Source organism: Bombina bombina, chromosome 2 (genome assembly GCF_027579735.1).
Source record: "Bombina bombina isolate aBomBom1 chromosome 2, aBomBom1.pri, whole genome shotgun sequence".
NCBI classification, from domain to species: Eukaryota; Metazoa; Chordata; class Amphibia; order Anura; family Bombinatoridae; genus Bombina; species Bombina bombina.
The window spans coordinates 432,846,323-432,867,200 of record NC_069500.1 but is presented as its reverse complement, the minus strand read 5'-3'; the positions used below and the strand labels follow the sequence as shown (position 1 = coordinate 432,867,200).

The following is a 20,878-nucleotide window of genomic DNA, read 5'->3' as shown; positions in this document are numbered from 1 at the left end:
CCTTGGCCCCCCCAGTAAAATTTGTCTAGAACCGCCACTACATCAGTATGACAAGCAAAGGTCTTTGATCTCAACAGTGGAGCAGGAACTGGGAAAGCACCTTCCAAGGCAATAACTCAGTGCAGAATGAAGCACTGAGTAGCCTTTTGTAGGAACTCCCACACCTGTACCTTTCAGGTGGGAGTTCCTGTAATTAACTACTGTCCCTTTAAATCTGGGCAGTGCACAGCCACGCGTGCCTAGGGACTCATAGCTGCTGCTGCTAACAGACTGGTCTCCGCATCTCTCCACGTGGGATGCCGAGACGATCACTGGGGCCTGTCTTCACCGCAACGGCAGCTAGAAACTCAGCGTTAGCCACGACTGTGGCTGGGTAAGTCAGGGATCCTGACAGTGGGAAAGCAGGCTATGTCTCCTGGCTATGCTGTTCCTTCTAATAGCCTGTGGGCTATCTGTGCTGTGGTAAGTGCCTTACCTAAAGTAGCACATACCAGTCACCAAACTGCAGCAGTATCCAGTAAAAAGCTTGTCCGGTACTTGTACAAGTACAAAAGAGGATTTATGAGGAAATACTGTTACCCCACAGGGGGAGGCTAATGGACATGTCCCAGTAGGGTTGCCACCTCAGCCATGTTTTCCTGGACACTTATGAGTTACACATGCTGCAGGGTGGAACATGTATTGTGTTTCTGGACAGCACTATTCATATTCCTCCCTGCCCACCCTGCAACATGTGTAACTTATAAGTGTTCTGTATTTTAAGGGACGGGTGGCAACCCTATGTCCCAGTGATGCCTGAGAGTAATTATTGCTGAATTCCCTAGGGAGATACTGCGCACATTACAGGGTATTCCTATGTCCTTGTATCATTCAGCTTGCTGGAAATCTCTTGAGCTTATGTCCCTGCTTTTTAACAAAAATATGAAGAGAATAAAATTTGATAATACAGGTAAATTAGTTAAAATTGCATGCTCTATCCGAATCATGATAAAAAAAGAAACTTTCACGTCCCTTTAAGAACGAAATTCATAAACCTTAGCTTTTTTTATACTACTAAATCCTTTCCCCCCTAAACCACACTATCATATTGACCATTATGCCATCCTTTTTTCCCCTGATTGCACCATGAACGCATAATTTTTTTACTTTGCATGGTTAGAATCTAGACCACTACTTTTATTTTTATATATATATATATATATATATATATATATATATATATATATATATATATATATATATATACACAGTTGTATGTAAAAGTTTAGGCACCCCTGACAATTTCCATGATTTTCCTTTATAAATAATTGGGTGTTTGGATCAGAAATTTCATTTTGATCTATCAAATAAATGAAGGACTAACAGAAAATGTGCAATATGCATCAAAACGAAATTAGACAGGTGCATAAATTTGGGCACCCCAACAGAAATATTGCATCAATATTTAGTAGAGCCTCCATTAGCAGAAATAACAGCCTCTAGATGCTTCCTATAGCCTGTAATGAGTGTCCGGATTCTGGATGAAGGTATTTTGGACCATTCCTCTTTGCAAAACATTTCCAGTTCAGTTAGGTTTGATGGTTGCCGAGCATGGACATTCAGGTCTGGGGACTGGGATGGCCATTCCAGAAAATTGTACTTGTTCCTCTGCATAAATGCCAGAGTAGATTTTAGAGCAGTGTTTTGGGTCTTGTCTTGTTGAAATATTCAACTTTGTGACTAATTCCTCAACATTATTCACAGGTATCTGCTGATATTGAGTGGAATCCATGTGACCCTCAACTTTAACAAGATTCCCCGTACCGGCACTGGCCACACAGCCCCACAGCCCCACAGCATGATGGAAAATCCACCAAATTTTACTATGGCTAGCAAGTCTTTGTCTTGGAATGCTGTGTTCTTTTGCTGCCATGCATAATGCCCCTTGTTATGACCAAATAGCTCAATCTTTGTTTCATCAGTCCACAGCACCTTCTTCCAAAATGAAGCTGGCTTGTCCAAATGTGTGGTTGCATACCTCAAGCGACTATGTTTGTGGCGTGTGTACAGAAAAGGCTTCTTCCGCATCACTCTCCCATACAGCTTCTCCTTGTGCAAAGTGCGCTGAATTGTTGAACGGTGCACAGTGACACTATCTACAGCAAGATGATGTTGTAAGCCTTTGGAGGTGGTCTGTGGGCAGTTTTTGACCGTTCTCGCCATCCTTTGCCTTTGCCTCTCCGATATTTTACTTGGACTGTCACTTCTGGCCTTAACAAGAACTGTGCCTGTGGTCTTCCATTTCCTCACTATGTTCCTCACAGTGGATACTGGCAACTTAAATCTTAGCAATAGCTTTTTGTAGCCTTCCCCTAAACCATAATGTTGAACAATCTTTGTTTTCAGGTCATTTGAGAGTTGTTTTGAGGCCTCCATGTTGTCACTCTTCAGAGGAGAGTCAAAGAGAACAACAACTTGCAATTGGCCACCTTAAATACCTTTTCTCATGATTGGATGCACCTGTCTATGAAGTTCAAGGCTTAAAGGGCTCACTAAAGCAATTGTGTGTTCCAATTAATCAGTGCTAGGTAGTTACAGGTATTCAAATCAACAAAATGACAAGGGTGCCCAAATGTATGCACCTGTCTAATTTTGTTTTGATGCATATTGCACATTTTCTGTTAATCCAATAAACCTCATTTCACTACTGAAATATTACTGTGTCCTTTAGTTATTTGATAGATCAGAATTAAATTGCTGATCCAAACACACAATTATTTATAAATGAAAATCATGGAAATTGTCAGGGTGCCTAAACTTTTGAATTCAACTGTATATATACATTTAATTAAAGGGGCATAAAGACAAAATAACAAAATGCTCCAATGTATTAAACTTGCAGGGGTCATCAATTGTGGACCTCCAGAGGTTTTGGAAATACATTTCCCATGATGCTCAGCCAGCATTTCAGCTGGCTGAGCATTATGGTAAATGTAGTTCCAAAACCTTTGGAGAGCCACAATTGATGGCCCTTGCATTAAAGTATTTTTTATTGCACTACGTATTGCATATAGTTAGGTGCAAAGTCTGTTTTCGGTGTATATTAGCCTTCTCTACCTCACTTAACATAAAAATGTGCCTCCACATAATACCCAGAAACAAATAGTTAATCAGACTACACAGATGTCCTAATAGCACTTGGCCCTGTTATGAGCCACATATGGTATGCAATTCCATCTATCACTGCCCTCACCTTGCACCTCTAGTTAACCTCTTTGCCCAGCATTTCATTTCTCTTTGTATGTAAACAAAAATGATTATCTGCTGTAATTCAATAATGTTCCCAGCTGGAACTAATTCACTCCATACTCCTACTCCAATATTTTTCAGGTCTTTAAGCAGTCAGTTATATATATAAAGGGAAAATTGAGGACCAGAACATGTTAAGTTGGGAAGAGAAGATGTGTAGATGTTACCTGACATAGAGGCTCATCATTATTTTGTTTAGCATGTGGTGTCAACTTTCAAGACTTCCACACACTCACCACATGGTTGTCAAATTCTCCCAATAATCACCAAAAAGGCATAAAACAAATAGTAAAGCTAAAACCAACTGGCCATTGTATTGATATTTTCAGTGCAGAAAAAAACGACTAGTATAATCTATTCCATAATAACGTGACAAATGTATTTGCTCCCCAGGTCCTTAACTTGCATTCAGTCTCACAGGGAGACTCCCAAGATTCTGGCATAATGCAGCTTTCCTCCAGTCACCGGCTTTCCTCCAGCCCCGCGGGTAAGACGGGAACATGGCATGAGAAATATTTGGGTAAAAATTTGTAAAGTTTTCTTTGAAGCCACATTTGTAATCACAATGAACAAAATGACAAACTGCATACAGTGAATTCAAGTAATACAATCAGAGACTTATCATTTAAGAAATCAGATCAGGAAGGGAAAGTAGGTTTTGTTTTTTAGCTAATAGAGGAAAAATAAAAAAGTAAATAAATAAAAAAAGACTGAATTCAATAATAATGATAAACACACAAGGTCTTGTTTTTACAACTTAGCTTAAAATTAAGCAATCTACAAATTGTCAACATGCAGTAACAGTTGCTGTTTAGAAAGCTGATATTTAAATAACTGCACCTCTTTCACAACAGAAATAAGTTCTAGATATTTGTATGTGGATCCTTTGTGAGGATCGGAATGTGGAAGTAGTGGCCCTTGTGCTAGTTGGCTTTTTATTCTTTTGAAAGATCAACACACTAAGATCTAAGAGTAACGGCTTCCTATTTCCACATTTGGATCCTCACGAAGGATCCAAATGCACATACCTAATTGGTTCCTTTACTAAGGGGATTGCAGTACCAGATTGCAGATGAGGGGGACATAGCCAATGAGGAAACAGACTGAAAAGCAACACTCACTGGTGCTTTTTAAATGGATATGAAACCCAAACAACTTTCCTATTTACTTCTGTTATCTAATTTACTTCCTTCTTTTGGTATCCTTTGTTTTAACATATACCTAGGTATGCTCAGGAGCAGCAATGCCAAAAACCAGTAGTGCATTGGTACTCCTTCAACAAATGATACAAAGAGAATGAAGCAAGTTTGATAAGAGAACTAAATTGGAAAGCTGTACTCTGTAACTTACACTGGTGCCTTTGCTCCTCTCTTAATGGTTCTCTATGGAGGTTGTGTCCTGTTTATAGTAATAGCTGTTATGTATATATTGAATTGCTATTATTTGTTTATAGGGGGCTAAGCACAGGAATACTTAGCTTTTTTAAGTAATTGTTTTGGAGTAAAAATGAGAGAAAAGGCAGTATCCATCTTATAATTGCACCTGTTCTATTTGTTTTTGTTTTATAGGGATTTTCATGAATATCTCATGATTTAGATGCTAATAGGTTAATTCTATTTAGCTTCTGTGCTTAAAGCATTTGTTTTTTCAGAAAAAAATTGTTGCTGTGTTTTCCCAGATCCTCATAAATAGTTTATAAGATCAGCAAGAGAGAACTTTATGGTCTAATTGGTCAGTAATTGCCCCCAATGTTTCAGCGCAGAGAATGATGGAACACAGTGCCTCTATCCAGGAATTAGCCTGAGGTCATTGACAGGACAACCAGACTTGCAAATAAATATTAGTTTATATTTCTCCAACATTGGTGTGTCCGGTCCACGGCGTCATCCTTACTTGTGGGATATTTCTTCCCCAACAGGAAATGTCAAAGTGTCCCAGCAAAGCTGGCCATATAGTCCCTCCTAGGCTCCGCCCACCCCAGTCATTCTCTTTGCCGTTGCACAGGCAACATCTCCACGGAGATGGTTAAGAGTTTTTTGGTGTTTAAATGTAGTTTTTTATTCTTCTATCAAGTGTTTGTTATTTTAAAATAGTGCTGGTATGTACTATTTACTCTGAAACAGAAAAGGATGAAGATTTCTGTTTGTGAGAGGAAGATGATTTTAGCAGACAGTAACTAAAATCGATTGCTGCTTCCACATAGGACTGTTGAGATGAAGTAACTTCAGTTGGGGGAAACAGTTAGCAGACTTTTCTGCTTAAGGTATGACTAGCCATATTTCTAACAAGACCATGTAATGCTGGAAGGCTGTCATTTCCCCTCATGGGGACCGGTAAGCCATTTTCTTAGTCAAATAAACAGAATAAAGGGCTTAATATGGGCTATAAAACTGGTAGACACTTTTATGGGCTAAATCGATTGCTTTATTTGGGCATTTTATTCATGTTTAGGATGATATTTCACATTTATAAACTTGGGGAACGTTTATTAAACGGCAGGCACTATGTTAGACACCTTTTCCAGTCAGGGGGCCTTCCTAGTTGTAGGCAGAGCCTCATTTTCGCGCCATTACTGCGCAGTTGTTTTTTGAGAGCAGGACATGCAGATGCATGTGTGAGGATCTGAAAGTTGCTGGAAAAGTTTCTAGAAGGCGTCACTTGGTATCGTATTCCCCTCTGGGCTTGGTTGGGTCTCAGCAAAGGCTATAGCTGGGACTGTATAGGGGTTAAATTTGAAAACGGGTTAAAGCTCTGAAATTTGGTGTGCAATACTCTTAATGCTTTAAGACACTGTGGTGAAATTTTGGTAATTTTTGAACAATTCCTTCATACTTTTTCACATATTCAGTAATAAAGTGTTTTCTGTTTAAAATTTAAAGAGACAGTAACGGTTTTGTTTTAAAACGTTTTTTGTGCTTTATTGACAAGTTTAAGACTGTTTAACATGTCTGTGCCTTCAGATAAGCTATGCTCTATATGTATGAAAGCCAATGTGTCTCCCCATTTAAATTTGTGTGATAATTGTGCCATAGCGTCCAAACAAAGTAAGGACAGTACTGCCACAGATAATGAAATTGCCCAAGATGATTCCTCAGATGAGGGGAGTAAACATGATACTACATCATCCCCTACTGTGTCTACACCAGTTTTGCCCACGCAGGAGGCCCCTAGTACATCTAGCGCGCCAATGCTTATTACCATGCAACAATTAACGGCTGTAATGGATAACTCCATAGCAAATATTTTATCCAAAATTCCTACATATCAGAGAAAGCGTGATTGCTCTGTTTTAAACACTGAAGAGCAGGGCGCTGATGATAATTGTTCTGTCATACCCTCACACCAATCTGAAGTGGCCATGAGGGAGGTTTTGTCAGATGGGGAAATTTCAGATTCAGGAAAAATTTCTCAACAAGCTGAACCTGATGTTGTGACATTTAAATTTAAATTAGAACATCTCCGCGCACTGCTTAAGGAGGTGTTATCTACTCTGGATGATTGTGACAACTTGGTCATTCCAGAGAAATTATGCAAGATGGACAAGTTCCTAGAGGTTCCGGTGCACCCCGACGCTTTTCCTATACCCAAGCGGGTGGCGGACATAGTGAATAAGGAGTGGGATAAGCCCGGCATACCTTTTGTTCCCCCCCCTATATTTAAGAAATTATTTCCTATGGTCGACCCCAGAAAGGACTTATGGCAGACAGTCCCTAAGGTCGAGGGGGCAGTTTCTACTCTAAACAAACGCACTACTATTCCTATCGAGGATAGTTGTGCTTTCAAAGATCCTATGGATAAAAAATTGGAGGGTTTGCTTAAAAAGATTTTTGTACAGCAAGGTTACCTTCTACAACCCATTTCGTGCATTGTTCCTGTCACTACAGCAGCGTGGTTCTGGTTCGAGGAACTAGAAAACTCGCTTAGTAGAGAGACTCCATATGAGGAGGTTATGGACAGAGTTCACGCACTTAAGTTGGCTAACTCTTTTATTTTAGATGCCGCTTTGCAATTAGCTAGATTAGCGGCGAAAAATTCAGGGTTTGCAATCGTGGCGCGCAGAGCGCTTTGGCTAAAGTCTTGGTCAGCGGATGTGTCATCCAAGACAAAATTGCTTAACATCCCTTTCCACAAGATAGGCCTTTCAAGGCCAAGAATAAGTCTAATTTTCGTTCCTTTTGCAATTTCAGGAACGGACCGGCCTCCAATTCTGCATCCTCTAAGCAAGAGGGTAATGCCTCACAACCCAAACCAGCCTGGAAACCGATGCAAGGCTGGAACAAGGGTAAGCAGGCCAAGAAGCCTGCTGCTGCTAACAAAACAGCATGAAGGAGTAGCCCCCGATCCGGGGCCGGATCTAGTAGGGGGCAGACTCTCTCTCTTTGCTCAGGCTTGGGCAAGAGATGTTCAGGATCCCTGGGCGCTAGAAATAGTTTCTCAGGGTTATCTCCTGGAATTCAGGGAACTACCCCCAAGGGGAAGGTTCCACATATCTCACTTATCCTCAAACCAAATAAAGAGACAGGCGTTCTTACATTGTGTAGAAGACCTGTTAAAGATGGGAGTGATACACCCAGTTCCAATAAAGGAACAGGGAATGGGATTTTATTCCAATCTGTTCGTAGTTCCCAAAAAAGAGGGAACTTTCAGACCAATTTTGGATTTGAAGATCCTAAACAAATTTCTCAGGGTACCATCGTTCAAGATGGAAACCATTCGAACGATTCTACCCACTATCCAGGAAGGTCAATTTATGACTACCGTGGATCTAAAGGATGCGTACCTACATATTCCTATCCACAAAGAACATCATCAGTTCCTAAGGTTCGCCTTTCTGGACAAACATTACCAGTTTGTGGCCCTCCCATTCGGGTTAGCCACTGCTCCAAGGATTTTCACAAAGGTACTAGGTTCCCTTCTAGCGGTTCTAAGACCGAGGGGAATTGCAGTAGTACCTTACTTGGACGACATTCTAATACAAGCGTCGTCCCTATCAAAGGCAAAGGCTCATACAGACATCGTTCTGGCCTTTCTCAGATCGCACGGATGGAAGGTGAACATAGAAAAGAGTTCTCTGTCTCCGTCAACAAGAGTTCCCTTCTTGGGAACAATAATAGATTCCTTAGAAATGAGGATTTTTCTGACAGAGGTCAGAAAGTCAAAACTTCTAAGCACTTGTCAAGTTCTTCATTCTGTTCCACGTCCTTCCATAGCGCAGTGCATGGAAGTAGTAGGGTTGATGGTTGCAGCAATGGACATAGTTCCTTTTGCATGAATTCATCTAAGACCATTACAACTGTGCATGCTCAAACAGTGGAATGGGGACTATACAGACTTGTCTCCAATGATTCAAGTAGATCAGAAGACCAGAGATTCACTCCGTTGGTGGCTGACCCTGGACCATCTGTCCCAGGGAATGAGCTTCCGCAGACCAGAGTGGGTCATTGTCACGACCGACGCCAGTCTAGTGGGCTGGGGCGCGGTCTGGGAATCCCTGAAAGCTCAGGGTCTATGGTCTCGGGAAGAGTCTCTTCTCCCGATAAACATTCTGGAACTGAGAGCGATATTCAATGCTCTCAGGGCTTGGCCTCAACTAGCAAAGGCCAGATTCATAAGGTTCCAATCAGACAACATGATGACCATTGCGTATATCAATCATCAGGGGGGAACAAGGAGTTCCCTGGCGATGAAAGAAGTGACCAAAATAATTCAATGGGCGGAGGATCACTCCTGCCACCTGTCTGCGATCCACATTCCAGGTGTGGAAAACTGGGAGGCGGATTTTCTGAGTCGTCAGACATTCCATCCGGGGGAGTGGGAACTCCATCCGGAGATCTTTGCCCAAATAACTCAATTATGGGGCATTCCAGACATGGATCTGATGGCATCTCGTCAGAACTTCAAGGTTCCTTGCTACGGGTCCAGATCCAGGGATCCCAAGGCGACTCTAGTAGATGCACTAGTAGCACCTTGGACCTTCAACCTAGCTTATGTATTTCCACCGTTTCCTCTCATTCCCAGGCTGGTAGCCAGGATCAATCAGGAGAGGGCCTCGGTGATCTTGATAGCTCCTGCGTGGCCACGCAGGACTTGGTATGCAGACCTGGTGAATATGTCATCGGTTCCACCATGGAAGCTACCTTTGAGACAGGACCTTCTTGTTCAGGGTCCATTCGAACATCCAAATCTGGTCTCCCTCCAGCTGACGGCTTGGAGATTGAACGCTTGATTCTATCGAAGCGTGGGTTTTCAGATTCTGTGATAGATACTCTGGTTCAGGCCAGAAAACCGGTAACTAGAAAGATTTACCATAAAATATGGAAAAGATATATCTGTTGGTGTGAATCCAAAGGATTCCCATGGAATAAGATAAAAATTCCTAAGATTCTCTCCTTTCTACAAGAAGGTTTGGAGAAAGGATTATCTGCAAGTTCTCTAAAGGGACAGATCTCTGCTTTATCTGTCTTACTACACAAAAGACTGGCAGCTGTGCCAGATGTTCAAGCATTTGTTCAGGCTCTGGTTAGGATCAAGCCTGTTTACAGACCTTTGACTCCTCCCTGGAGTCTAAATCTAGTTCTTTCAGTTCTTCAAGGGGTTCCGTTTGAACCTTTACATTCCATAGATATTAAGTTACTATCTTGGAAAGTTTTGTTTTTGGTTGCAATTTCTTCTGCTAGAAGAGTTTCAGAGTTATCTGCTCTGCAGTGTTCTCCGCCCTATCTGGTGTTCCATGCAGATAAGGTGGTTTTGCGTACTAAGCCTGGTTTTCTTCCTAAGGTTGTTTCTAACAAAAATATTAACCAGGAGATAGTTGTACCTTCTTTATGTCCGAATCCAGTTTCAAAGAAGGAACGTTTGTTACACAATTTGGACGTAGTCCGTGCTCTAAAATTCTATTTAGAGGCTACAAAAGATTTCAGACAAACATCTTCTTTGTTTGTTGTTTATTCTGGTAAAAGGAGAGGTCAAAAAGCGACTTCTACCTCTCTTTTCTTTTGGCTTAAAAGCATCATCCGATTGGCTTATGAGTCTGCCGGACGGCAGCCTCCTGAAAGAATCACAGCTCACTCCACTAGGGCTGTGGCTTCCACATGGGCCTTCAAGAACGAGGCTTCTGTTGACCAGATATGTAAGGCAGCGACTTGGGGGGGTAGTTATCAAGCCGTCTACTTTTCTGGCTTCGCCGGCCCAATACGTCCGCCTAAGCTCGCCTACCTTCGCCGCCGCGGACCTTGAATACGTTCGCCTAAGTTATCAAATAAAGCTGTCAAAAAGCTGCGGGGCGATGAGCAGCGGACTGTGACAGTTATCACTCATCCGATCTCGCTGCCCTTCGGCTTTTTCCCAGCTTTATTGCTAGCCTGTCACTAAGCACTCACACTAAACTGCACTGTTCTACCCCCTATACCGGCGCCCCGGAGCCCCCCGCAACTAAATAAAGTTACTAACCCCTAAACCGCCGCTCCTAGACCCTGCCGCAACTCTTATAAATGTATTAACCCCTAAACCGCCGCTCCTAGACCCTGCCGCAACTCTTATAAATGTATTAACCCCTAAACCGCCGCTCCCGGACACCGCTGCCACCTACATTATACCTAGTAACCCCTATCCTGCCCCCCTATACCGTCGCCCTCTATTATAAAATTATTAACCCCTATCCTGCTGATCCCGCACCTCTCCGCAACTAAATAAATAGTTTAACCCCTAAACCGCCGCTCCATGAACCCGCCGCAACCTATATTAAACCTATTAACCCCTATCCTGCCCCCCTACACCGTCGCCACCTATAATAAATTTATTAACCCCTAATCTGCCCCCCCTACACCGTCGCCACCTATAATAAATTTATTAACCCCTATCCTGCCCCCCACTACGCCGCCGCCACTGTAATAAAATGATTAACCCCTAAACCTAAGTCTAACCCTAACCCTAACGCCCCCCTAACTTAAATATTAATTAAATAAATCTAAATAAATTAACTCTTATTAACTAAATGAATCCTATTTAAAACTAAATACTTACCTTTAAAATAATCCCTAATATAGCTACAATATAAATAATAATTATATTCTAGCTATCTTAGGATTTATATTTATTTTACAGGTAACTTTCAATTTATTTTAACCATGTACAATAACTATTAAATAGTTATTAACTATTTAATAGCTTACCTAGCTAAAATAAAGAGAAATGTACCTGTGAAATAAATCCTAACCTAAGTTACAATTACACCTAACACTACACTATACTTTAATAAATTATTCCTATTTAAAAATAAATACTTACCTGTAAAATAAACCCTAAGATAGCTACAATGTAATTAATAATTATATTATAGCTATCTTAGGATTTATATTTATTTTACAGGTAACTTTGTATTTATTTTAGCTAGTTAGAATAGTTATTAAATAGTTATTAACTATTTAATAACTACCTAGCTAAAAGAAATACAAAATTACCTGTAAAATAAATCCTAACCTAAGTTACAATTAAACCTAATACTACACTATCATTAAATTAACTAAATAAACTACCTACAAATAACTACAATTAAATACAATTACATAAACTAACTAAAGTACAAAAAATAAAAAAAGCTAAGTTACAAAAAATAAAAAAGTAAGTTACAAACATGTTAAAAATATTACAACAATTTTAAGCTACTTACACCTAATCTAAGCCCCCTAATAAAATAACAAACCCCCCCAAAATAAAAAAAATCCCTACCCTATTCTAAATTAAATAAATTTCAAAGCTCTTTTACCTTACCAGCCCTTAAAAGGGCCATTTGTGGGGGCATGCCCCAAAAAGTTCAGCTCTTTTGCCTGTAAAAGAAAAATACAACCCCCCCCAACATTAAAACCCACCACCCACATACCCCTAATCTAACCCAAACCCCCCTTACAAAAACCTAACACTAATCCCCTGAAGATCATCCTACCTTGAGTCGTCTTCACTCAGCCGAGCCACCGATGGAACTGAAGAGGACATCCGGAGCGGAAGAAGTTAATCCTCCAAGCGGCGCTGAAGAAATCTTCCATCCGATGAAGTCATCATCCAGGCGGCGCTGAAGAAAAGTCTTCGATCCGGCCGATGTCATCTTCAAAGAGGCGCTGAAGAGGTCTTCTATCCGGGCGAAGTCATCTTCCAAGCCGGGTCTTGAATCTTCCTTCCGCCGACGCGGAACCACCTTCTTCACCGACGGACTACGACGAATGACGGCTCCTTTAAGGGACGTCATCCAAGATGGCGTCCCCTCAATTCCGATTGGCTGATAGGATTCTATCAGCCAATCGGAATTAAGGTAGGAAAAATCTGATTGGCTGATGGAATCAGCCAATCAGATTGAGCTCGCATTCTATTGGCTGTTCCGATCAGCCAATAGAATGCGAGCTCAATCTGATTGGCTGATTGGATCAGCCAATCGGATTGAACTTGAATCTGATTGGCTGATTCCATCAGCCAATCAGATTTTCCTACCTTAATTCCGATTGGCTGATAGAATCCTATCAGCCAATCGGAATTGAGGGGACGCCATCTTGGATGACGTCCCTTAAAGGAGCCGTCATTCGTCGTAGTCCGTCGGTGAAGAAGGTGGTTCCGCGTCGGCGGAAGGAAGATTCAAGACCCGGCTTGGAAGATGACTTCGCCCGGATAGAAGACCTCTTCAGCGCCTCTTTGAAGATGACATCGGCCGGATCGAAGACTTCTTCAGCGCCGCCTGGATGATGACTTCATCAGATGGAAGATTTCTTCAGCGCCGCTTGGAGGATTAACTTCTTCCACTCCGGATGTCCTCTTCAGTTCCATCGGTGGCTCGGCTGAGTGAAGACGACTCAAGGTAGGATGATCTTCAGGGGATTAGTGTTAGGTTTTTGTAAGGGGGGTTTGGGTTAGATTAGGGGTATGTGGGTGGTGGGTTTTAATGTTGGGGGGGGGTTGTATTTTTCTTTTACAGGCAAAAGAGCTGAACTTTTTGGGGCATGCCCCCACAAATGGCCCTTTTAAGGGCTGGTAAGGTAAAAGAGCTTTGAAATTTATTTAATTTAGAATAGGATAGAGATTTTTTTTATTTTGGGGGGTTTGTTATTTTATTAGGGGGCTTAGATTAGGTTTAAGTAGCTTAAAATTGTTGTAATATTTTTAACATGTTTGTAACTTACTTTTTTATTTTTTGTAACTTAGCTTTTTTTATTTTTTGTACTTTAGTTAGTTTATGTAATTGTATTTAATTGTAGTTATTTGTAGGTAGTTTATTTAGTTAATTTAATGATAGTGTAGTATTAGGTTTAATTGTAACTTAGGTTAGGATTTATTTTACAGGTAATTTTGTATTTCTTTTAGCTAGGTAGTTATTAAATAGTTAATAACTATTTAATAACTATTCTAACTAGCTAAAATAAATACAAAGTTACCTGTAAAATAAATATAAATCCTAAAATAGCTATAATATAATTATTAATTACATTGTAGCTATCTTAGGCCTAGATTTGGAGTTCGGCGGTAAAAGGGCTGTTAACGCTCCGCGGGCTTTTTTCTGGCCGCACCATAAAATTAACTCTGGTATCGAGAGTTCAAACAAATGCTGCGTTAGGCTCCAAAAAAGGAGCGTAGAGCATTTTTACCGCAAATGCAACTCTCGATACCAGAGTTGCTTACGGACGCGGACGGCCTCAAAAACGTGCTCGTGCACGATTCTCCCATAGGAAACAATGGGGCTGTTTGAGCTGAAAAAAAACCTAACACCTGCAAAAAAGCAGCGTTCAGCTCCTAACGCAGCCCCATTGTTTCCTATGGGGAAACACTTCCTACGTCTGCACCTAACACTCTAACATGTACCCCGAGTCTAAACACCCCTAACCTTACACTTATTAACCCCTAATCTGCCGCCCCCGCTATCGCTGACCCCTGCATATTTTTTTTAACCCCTAATCTGCCGCTCCGTAAACCGCCGCAACCTACGTTCTCCCTATGTACCCCTAATCTGCTGCCCTAACATCGCCGACCCCTATATTATATTTATTAACCCCTAATCTGCCCCCCTCAACGTCGTCGACACCTGCCTACACTTATTAACCCCTAATCTGCCGAGCGGACCTGAGCGCTACTATAATAAAGTTATTAACCCCTAATCCGCCTCACTAACCCTATCATAAATAGTATTAACCCCTAATCTGCCCTCCCTAACATCGCCGACACCTACCTTCAATTATTAACCCCTAATCTTCCGAGCGGAGATCACCGCTATTCTAATAAATTGATTAACCCCTAAAGCTAAGTCTAACCCTAACACTAACACCCCCCTAACTTAAATATAATTTACATCTAACGAAATAAATTAACTCTTATTAAATAAATTATTCCTATTTAAAGCTAAATACTTACCTGTAAAATAAATCCTAATATAGCTAAAATATAAATTATAATTATATTATAGCTATTTTAGGATTAATATTTATTTTACAGGCAACTTTGTAATTATTTTAACCAGGTACAATAAATATTAAATAGTTAAGAACTATTTAATAGTTACCTAGTTAAAATAATAACAAATTTACCTGTAAAATAAATCCTAACCTAAGATATAATTAAACTTAACACTACCCTATCAATAAAATAATTAAATAAACTACCTACAATTACCTACAATTAACCTAACACTACACTATCAATAAATAAATTAAACACAATTGCTACAAATAAATACAATTAAATAAACTATCTAAAGTACAAAAAATAAAAAAGAACTAAGTTACAAAAAATAAAAAAATATTTACAAACATAAGAAAAATATTACAACAATTTTAAACTAATTACACCTACTCTAAGCCCCCTAATAAAATAACAAAGCCCCCCAAAATAAAAAATTCCCTACCCTATTCTAAATTAAAAAAGTTACAAGCTCTTTTACCTTACCAGCCCTGAACAGGGCCCTTTGCGGGGCATGCCCCAAGAATTTCAGCTCTTTTGCCTGTAAAAGAATAAATACAATACCCCCCCCCAACATTACAACCCACCACCCACATACCCCTAATCTAACCCAAACCCCCCTTAAATAAACCTAACACTAAGCCCCTGAAGATCTTCCTACCTTGTCTTCACCATCCAGGTATCACTGATCCGTCCTGGCTCCAACATCTTCATCCAACCCAAGCGGGGGTTGGCGATCCATAATCCGGTGCTCCAAAGTCTTCCTCCTATCCGGCAAGAAGAGGACATCCGGACCGGCAAACATCTTCTCCAAGCGGCATCTTCGATCTTCTTCCATCCGGAGCGAAGCGGCAGGATCCTGAAGACCTCCAGCGCGGAACATCCATCCGGACCGACGACTGAACGACGAATGACTGTTCCTTTAAGGGACGTCATCCAAGATGGCGTCCCTCGAATTCCGATTGGCTGATAGGATTCTATCAGCCAATCGGAATTAAGGTAGGAATTTTCTGATTGGCTGATGGAATCAGCCAATCAGAATCTAGTTCAATCCGATTGGCCGATCCAATCAGCCAATCAGATTGAGCTCGCATTCTATTGGCTGATCGGAACAGCCAATAGAATGCGAGCTCAATCTGATTGGCTGATTGGATCAGCCAATCGGATTGAACTTGATTCTGATTGGCTGATTCCATCAGCCAATCAGAAAATTCCTACCTTAATTCCGATTGGCTGATAGAATCCTTAATTCCGATTGGCTGATAGAATCCTATCAGCCAATCGGAATTCGAGGGACGCCATCTTGGATGACGTCCCTTAAAGGAACAGTCATTCGTCGTTCAGTCGTCGGTCCGGATGGATGTTCCGCGCTGGAGGTCTTCAGGATCCTGCCGCTTCGCTCCGGATGGAAGACCATAGAAGATGCCGCCTGGATGATGACTTCAATCGGATGGAAGATCCTCTTCTGCCCCGCTTGGATGAAGACTTTGACCGGATCATGGACCTCTTCAGCCCCCGCTTGGGCTTGGATCAGGACATCGGAGGAGCTCTTCAGGACGGATCGGTGAACCTGGTATGGTGAAGACAAGGTAGGAAGATCTTCAGGGGCTTAGTGTTAGGTTTATTTAAGGGGGGTTTGGGTTAGATTAGGGGTATGTGGGTGGTGGGTTGTAATGTTGGGGGGGGGGGTATTGTATTTATTCTTTTACAGGCAAAAGAGCTGAAATTCTTGGGGCATGCCCCGCAAAGGGCCCTGTTCAGGGCTGGTAAGGTAAAAGAGCTTGTAACTTTTTTAATTTAGAATAGGGTAGGGAATTTTTTATTTTGGGGGGCTTTGTTATCTTACTAGGGGGCTTAGAGTAGGTGTAATTAGTTTAAAATTGTTGTAATATTTTTATTATGTTTGTAAATATTTTTTTATTTTCTGTAACTTAGTTCTTTTTTATTTTTTGTACTTTAGCTAGTTTATTTAATTGTATTTATTTGTAGGAATTGTGTTTAATTAATTTATTGATAGTGTAGTGTTAGGTTAATTGTAGGTAATTGTAGGTAGTTTATTTAATTATTTTATTGATAGGGTAGTGTTAGGTTTAATTATATCTTAGGTTAGGATTTATTTTACAGGTAAATTTGTTATTATTTTAACTAGGTAACTATTAAATAGTTCTTAACTATTTAATAGCTATTGTACCTGGTTAAAATAATTACAAAGTTGCCTGTAAAATAAATATTAATCCTAAAATAGCTATAATATAATTATAATTTATATTGTAGCTATATTAGGATGTATTTTACAGGTAAGTATTTAGCTTTAAATAGGAATCATTTATTTAATAAGAGTTAATTTATTTCGTTAGATAAAAATTATATTTAACTTAGGGGGGTGTTAGTGTTAGGGTTAGACTTAGCTTTAGGGGTTAATACATTTATTAGAATAGCGGTGAGCTCCGGTCGGCAGATTAGGGGTTAATAATTGAAGTTAGGTGTCGGCGATGTTAGGGAGGGCAGATTAGGGGTTAATACTATTTATGATAGGGTTAGTGAGGCGGGTTAGGGGTTCATAACTTTATTATAGTAGCGCTCAGGTCCGCTCGGCAGATTAGGGGTTAATAAGTGTAGGCAGGTGTCGGCGACGTCGAGGGGGGCAGATTAGGGGTTAATAAATATAATATAGGGGTCGGCGATGTTAGGGGCAGCAGATTAGGGGTACATAGGGATAACGTAGGTGGCGGCGATTTGCGGTCGGAAGATTAGGGGTTAATTATTTTAAGTAGCTGGCGGCGACGTTGTGGGGGGCAAGTTAGGGGTTAAGAAATATAATATAGGGGTCGGCGGGGTTAGGGGCAGCAGATTAGGGGTACATAAGTATAACGTAGGTGGCGGTCGGCAGATTAGGGGTTAAAAATTTAAATCGAGTGGCGGCGATGTGGGGGGACCTCGGTTTAGGGGTACATAGGTAGTTTATGGGTGTTAGTGTACTTTAGGGTACAGTAGTTAAGAGCTTTATGAACCGGCGTTAGCCAGAAAGCTCTTAACTCCTGCTATTTTCAGGCGGCTGGAATCTTGTCGTTAGAGCTCTAACGCTCACTTCAGAAACGACTCTAAATACCAGCGTTAGAAAGATCCCATTGAAAAGATAGGCTACGCAAATGGCGTAGGGGGATCTGCGGTATGGAAAAGTCGCGGCTGAAAAGTGAGCGTTAGACCCTTTAATCACTGACTCCAAATACCGGCGGTAGCCTAAAACCAGCGTTAGGAGCCTCTAACGCTGGTTTTGACGGCTACCGCCGAACTCCAAATCTAGGCCTTAGGGTTTATTTTACAGGTAAGTATTTATTTTTAAATAGGAATAATTTATTAAAGTATAGTGTAGTGTTAGGTGTAATTGTAACTTAGGTTAGGATTTATTTCACAGGTACATTTCTCTTTATTTTAGCTAGGTAAGCTATTAAATAGTTAATAACTATTTAATAGTTATTGTACATGGTTAAAATAAATTGAAAGTTACCTGTAAAATAAATATAAATCCTAAGATAGCTAGAATATAATTATTATTTATATTGTAGCTATATTAGGGTTTATTTTAAAGGTAAGTATTTAGTTTTAAATAGGATTCATTTAGTTAATAAGAGTTAATTTATTTAGATTTATTTAATTAATATTTAAGTTAGGGGGGCGTTAGGGTTAGGGTTAGACTTAGGTTTAGGGGTGAATAATTTTATTACAGTGGCGGCGGCGTAGTGGGGGGCAGGATAGGGGTTAATAAATTTATTATAGGTGGCGACGGTGTAGGGGGGGCAGATTAGGGGTTAATAAATTTATTATAGGTGGCGACGGTGTAGGGGGGGCAGGATAGGGGTTAATACATTTAATATAGGTTGCGGCGGGTTCAGGGAGCGGCGGTTTAGGGGTTAATGCATTTATTATAGTTGTGCTGGGCTCCGGGAGCTGCGGTTTAGGGGTTAATATGTATAGAGTAGCTTGCGGTGGGCTCCGGGAGCGGCGGTTTAGGGGGTAATAACTTTATTTAGTTGCGGCGGTGTAGGGGGGGTTAGATTAGTGGTGTTTAGACTCGGGGTACATGTTAGGGTGTTAGGTGCAGACAGCTCCCATAGAAATCAATGGGATGTCTGTCAGCAGCGAACTTGTACTTTCGCTATGGTCAGACTCCCATTGATTCCTATGGGATCCGCCGCCTCCAGGGGTGGCGGATTGAAAACCAGGTACGCTGGGCCGTAAAAGTGCCGAGCGTACCTGCTAGTTTTATGATAGCTAGCAAAAGTAGTGAGAATGTGCCGCACTTGTGTGCGGAACATCTGGAGTGACGTAAGAATCGATCTGTGTCGGACTGAGTCCGGCGGATCGATGCTTACGTCACAAAATTCTACTTTTGCCGGTCTCGAGCCTTTGATAACTAAGGCGAATCAGCCTCGCCACAAATACGCTGCGGAATTCCAGCGTATTTGAGGTTGACGGCTTGATAACTACCCCCCTGTGTCTTCACTGCACACTTTTGCCAAATTTTACAAATTTGATACTTTTGCTTCTTCGGAGGCTATTTTTGGGAGAAAGGTTTTGCAAGCCGTGGTGCCTTCCGTTTAGGTAACCTGATTTGCTCCCTCCCTTCATCCGTGTCCTAAAGCTTTGGTATTGGTTCCCACAAGTAAGGATGACGCCGTGGACCGGACACACCAATGTTGGAGAAAACAGAATTTATGCTTACCTGATAAATTACTTTCTCCAACGGTGTGTCCGGTCCACGGCCCGCCCTGGTTTTTTAATCAGGTCTGATGAATTATTTTCTCTAACTACAGTCACCACGGTACCATATGGTTTCTCCTATATATTTCCTCCTGTCCGTCGGTCGAATGACTGGGGTGGGCGGAGCCTAGGAGGGACTATATGGCCAGCTTTGCTGGGACTCTTTGCCATTTCCTGTTGGGGAAGAGATATCCCACAAGTAAGGATGACGCAGTGGACCGGACACACCGTTGGAGAAAGTAATTTATCAGGTAAGCATAAATTCTGTTTTTATAATGCCTCAGAAACATAATGAATGTAAAATATATGGTGTTTGGTATCAAAATACTCCTCACAACATAACTTTTGTGATTGCCTATCTGTGTATATGAAATAGATATACATATCAGAAGTTATTAAAGTTTATATAATTTCAGCCAAAGACTCTGAACTTTATGACATTTTGTAAAAACAGGGGAGTTGATATTTCTGGCAAAGGAGGGGAGTGGATATTTCTGGCCCCTCTGTAAGAAGGTTGGGTCAAGCATTTTGATATTAGAGAAACAGGTATTACATTTTGTGTCTAACAATACAAGTTGTTATTTCTACATGGGAGGCTGTATACCAACAGAGTGACCATCTTTTCTTGCCCATCTCCCTGGGGCAGACTTATAAGCTAGGAAAGTATTAGGTCTGTTATTTCTCCTTTTTATTTTAAAACTGTTTGCTTGTGTATAATTCTATTTGTTAACATCTTTTTATTAATAATGCACTGTGCATCATTTTTCACAAATATTTACTTATTATGTGTTTGCTTTGTCTAATATTGTAACCACGTTACTGAAAGAGAGGTAGTATTAAGATTGTGGTTTTAGATTTTTTTTCCCTAAATTGTATTCTGGGATTTAATTTGTAAGTCTGGGTTTCCTTACGATTTCCCATATAATAAATCTTAAGTGGTAGCATCTTAGAGATAATTTAGTGTGGGTGGCATTTAAGGTGAGTTTGAGCAGCGGTGCAGATATTTTTTATATTAGATTTTAGTGCTTTGTGGATTTGCTAGTGTGAAAATCCCAGTACTAATATAAATTGTAACTCTCACAATTTCCAAAGGCTAAAACTCAGTGCATTATATAGTTACATATTGCAAACAGTCTCCTTCCCTATTCTATGTTTTTCTTTTCTATTTTATTTTTTACTATGGAGACATAGCAAGCTGGTAAAAAATATTGGCACTGTGATAAAGTGTCACTTAGGAAACAAAAAGGATATAATAATCCTTGGTGCTGCCCCTTTAAGATGAATAGTACAATATAAGGGTAGGGTAGGGGGAGAAGGGGGACAAGAAGGGGTTAACTAGCACTCTTTCCTATTTTGAAAATAATCTGTCTGGGAGGTGGTTCCTAAAGTAGACAGTTCT

General features: G+C 40.7%; 1 protein-coding gene across 3 annotated transcripts in view; it reads left to right on the top strand.

The window, feature by feature from the left end:
* HNF1A (HNF1 homeobox A) overlaps positions 1-20,878 on the top strand; it is a 177,994-nt gene that overhangs the window by 127,771 nt on the left and 29,345 nt on the right. The window contains exon 8 of one of the 3 annotated variants that reach the window (XM_053702034.1): positions 3,682-3,775. In XM_053702034.1, the coding sequence (XP_053558009.1) occupies positions 3,682-3,775 (94 nt within the window). Of the gene's footprint in view, positions 1-1,743; positions 2,443-3,681; positions 3,809-20,878 lie in introns of those variants that run through there. The other 2 variants (XM_053702033.1, XM_053702035.1) reach the window with 2 other exon arrangements.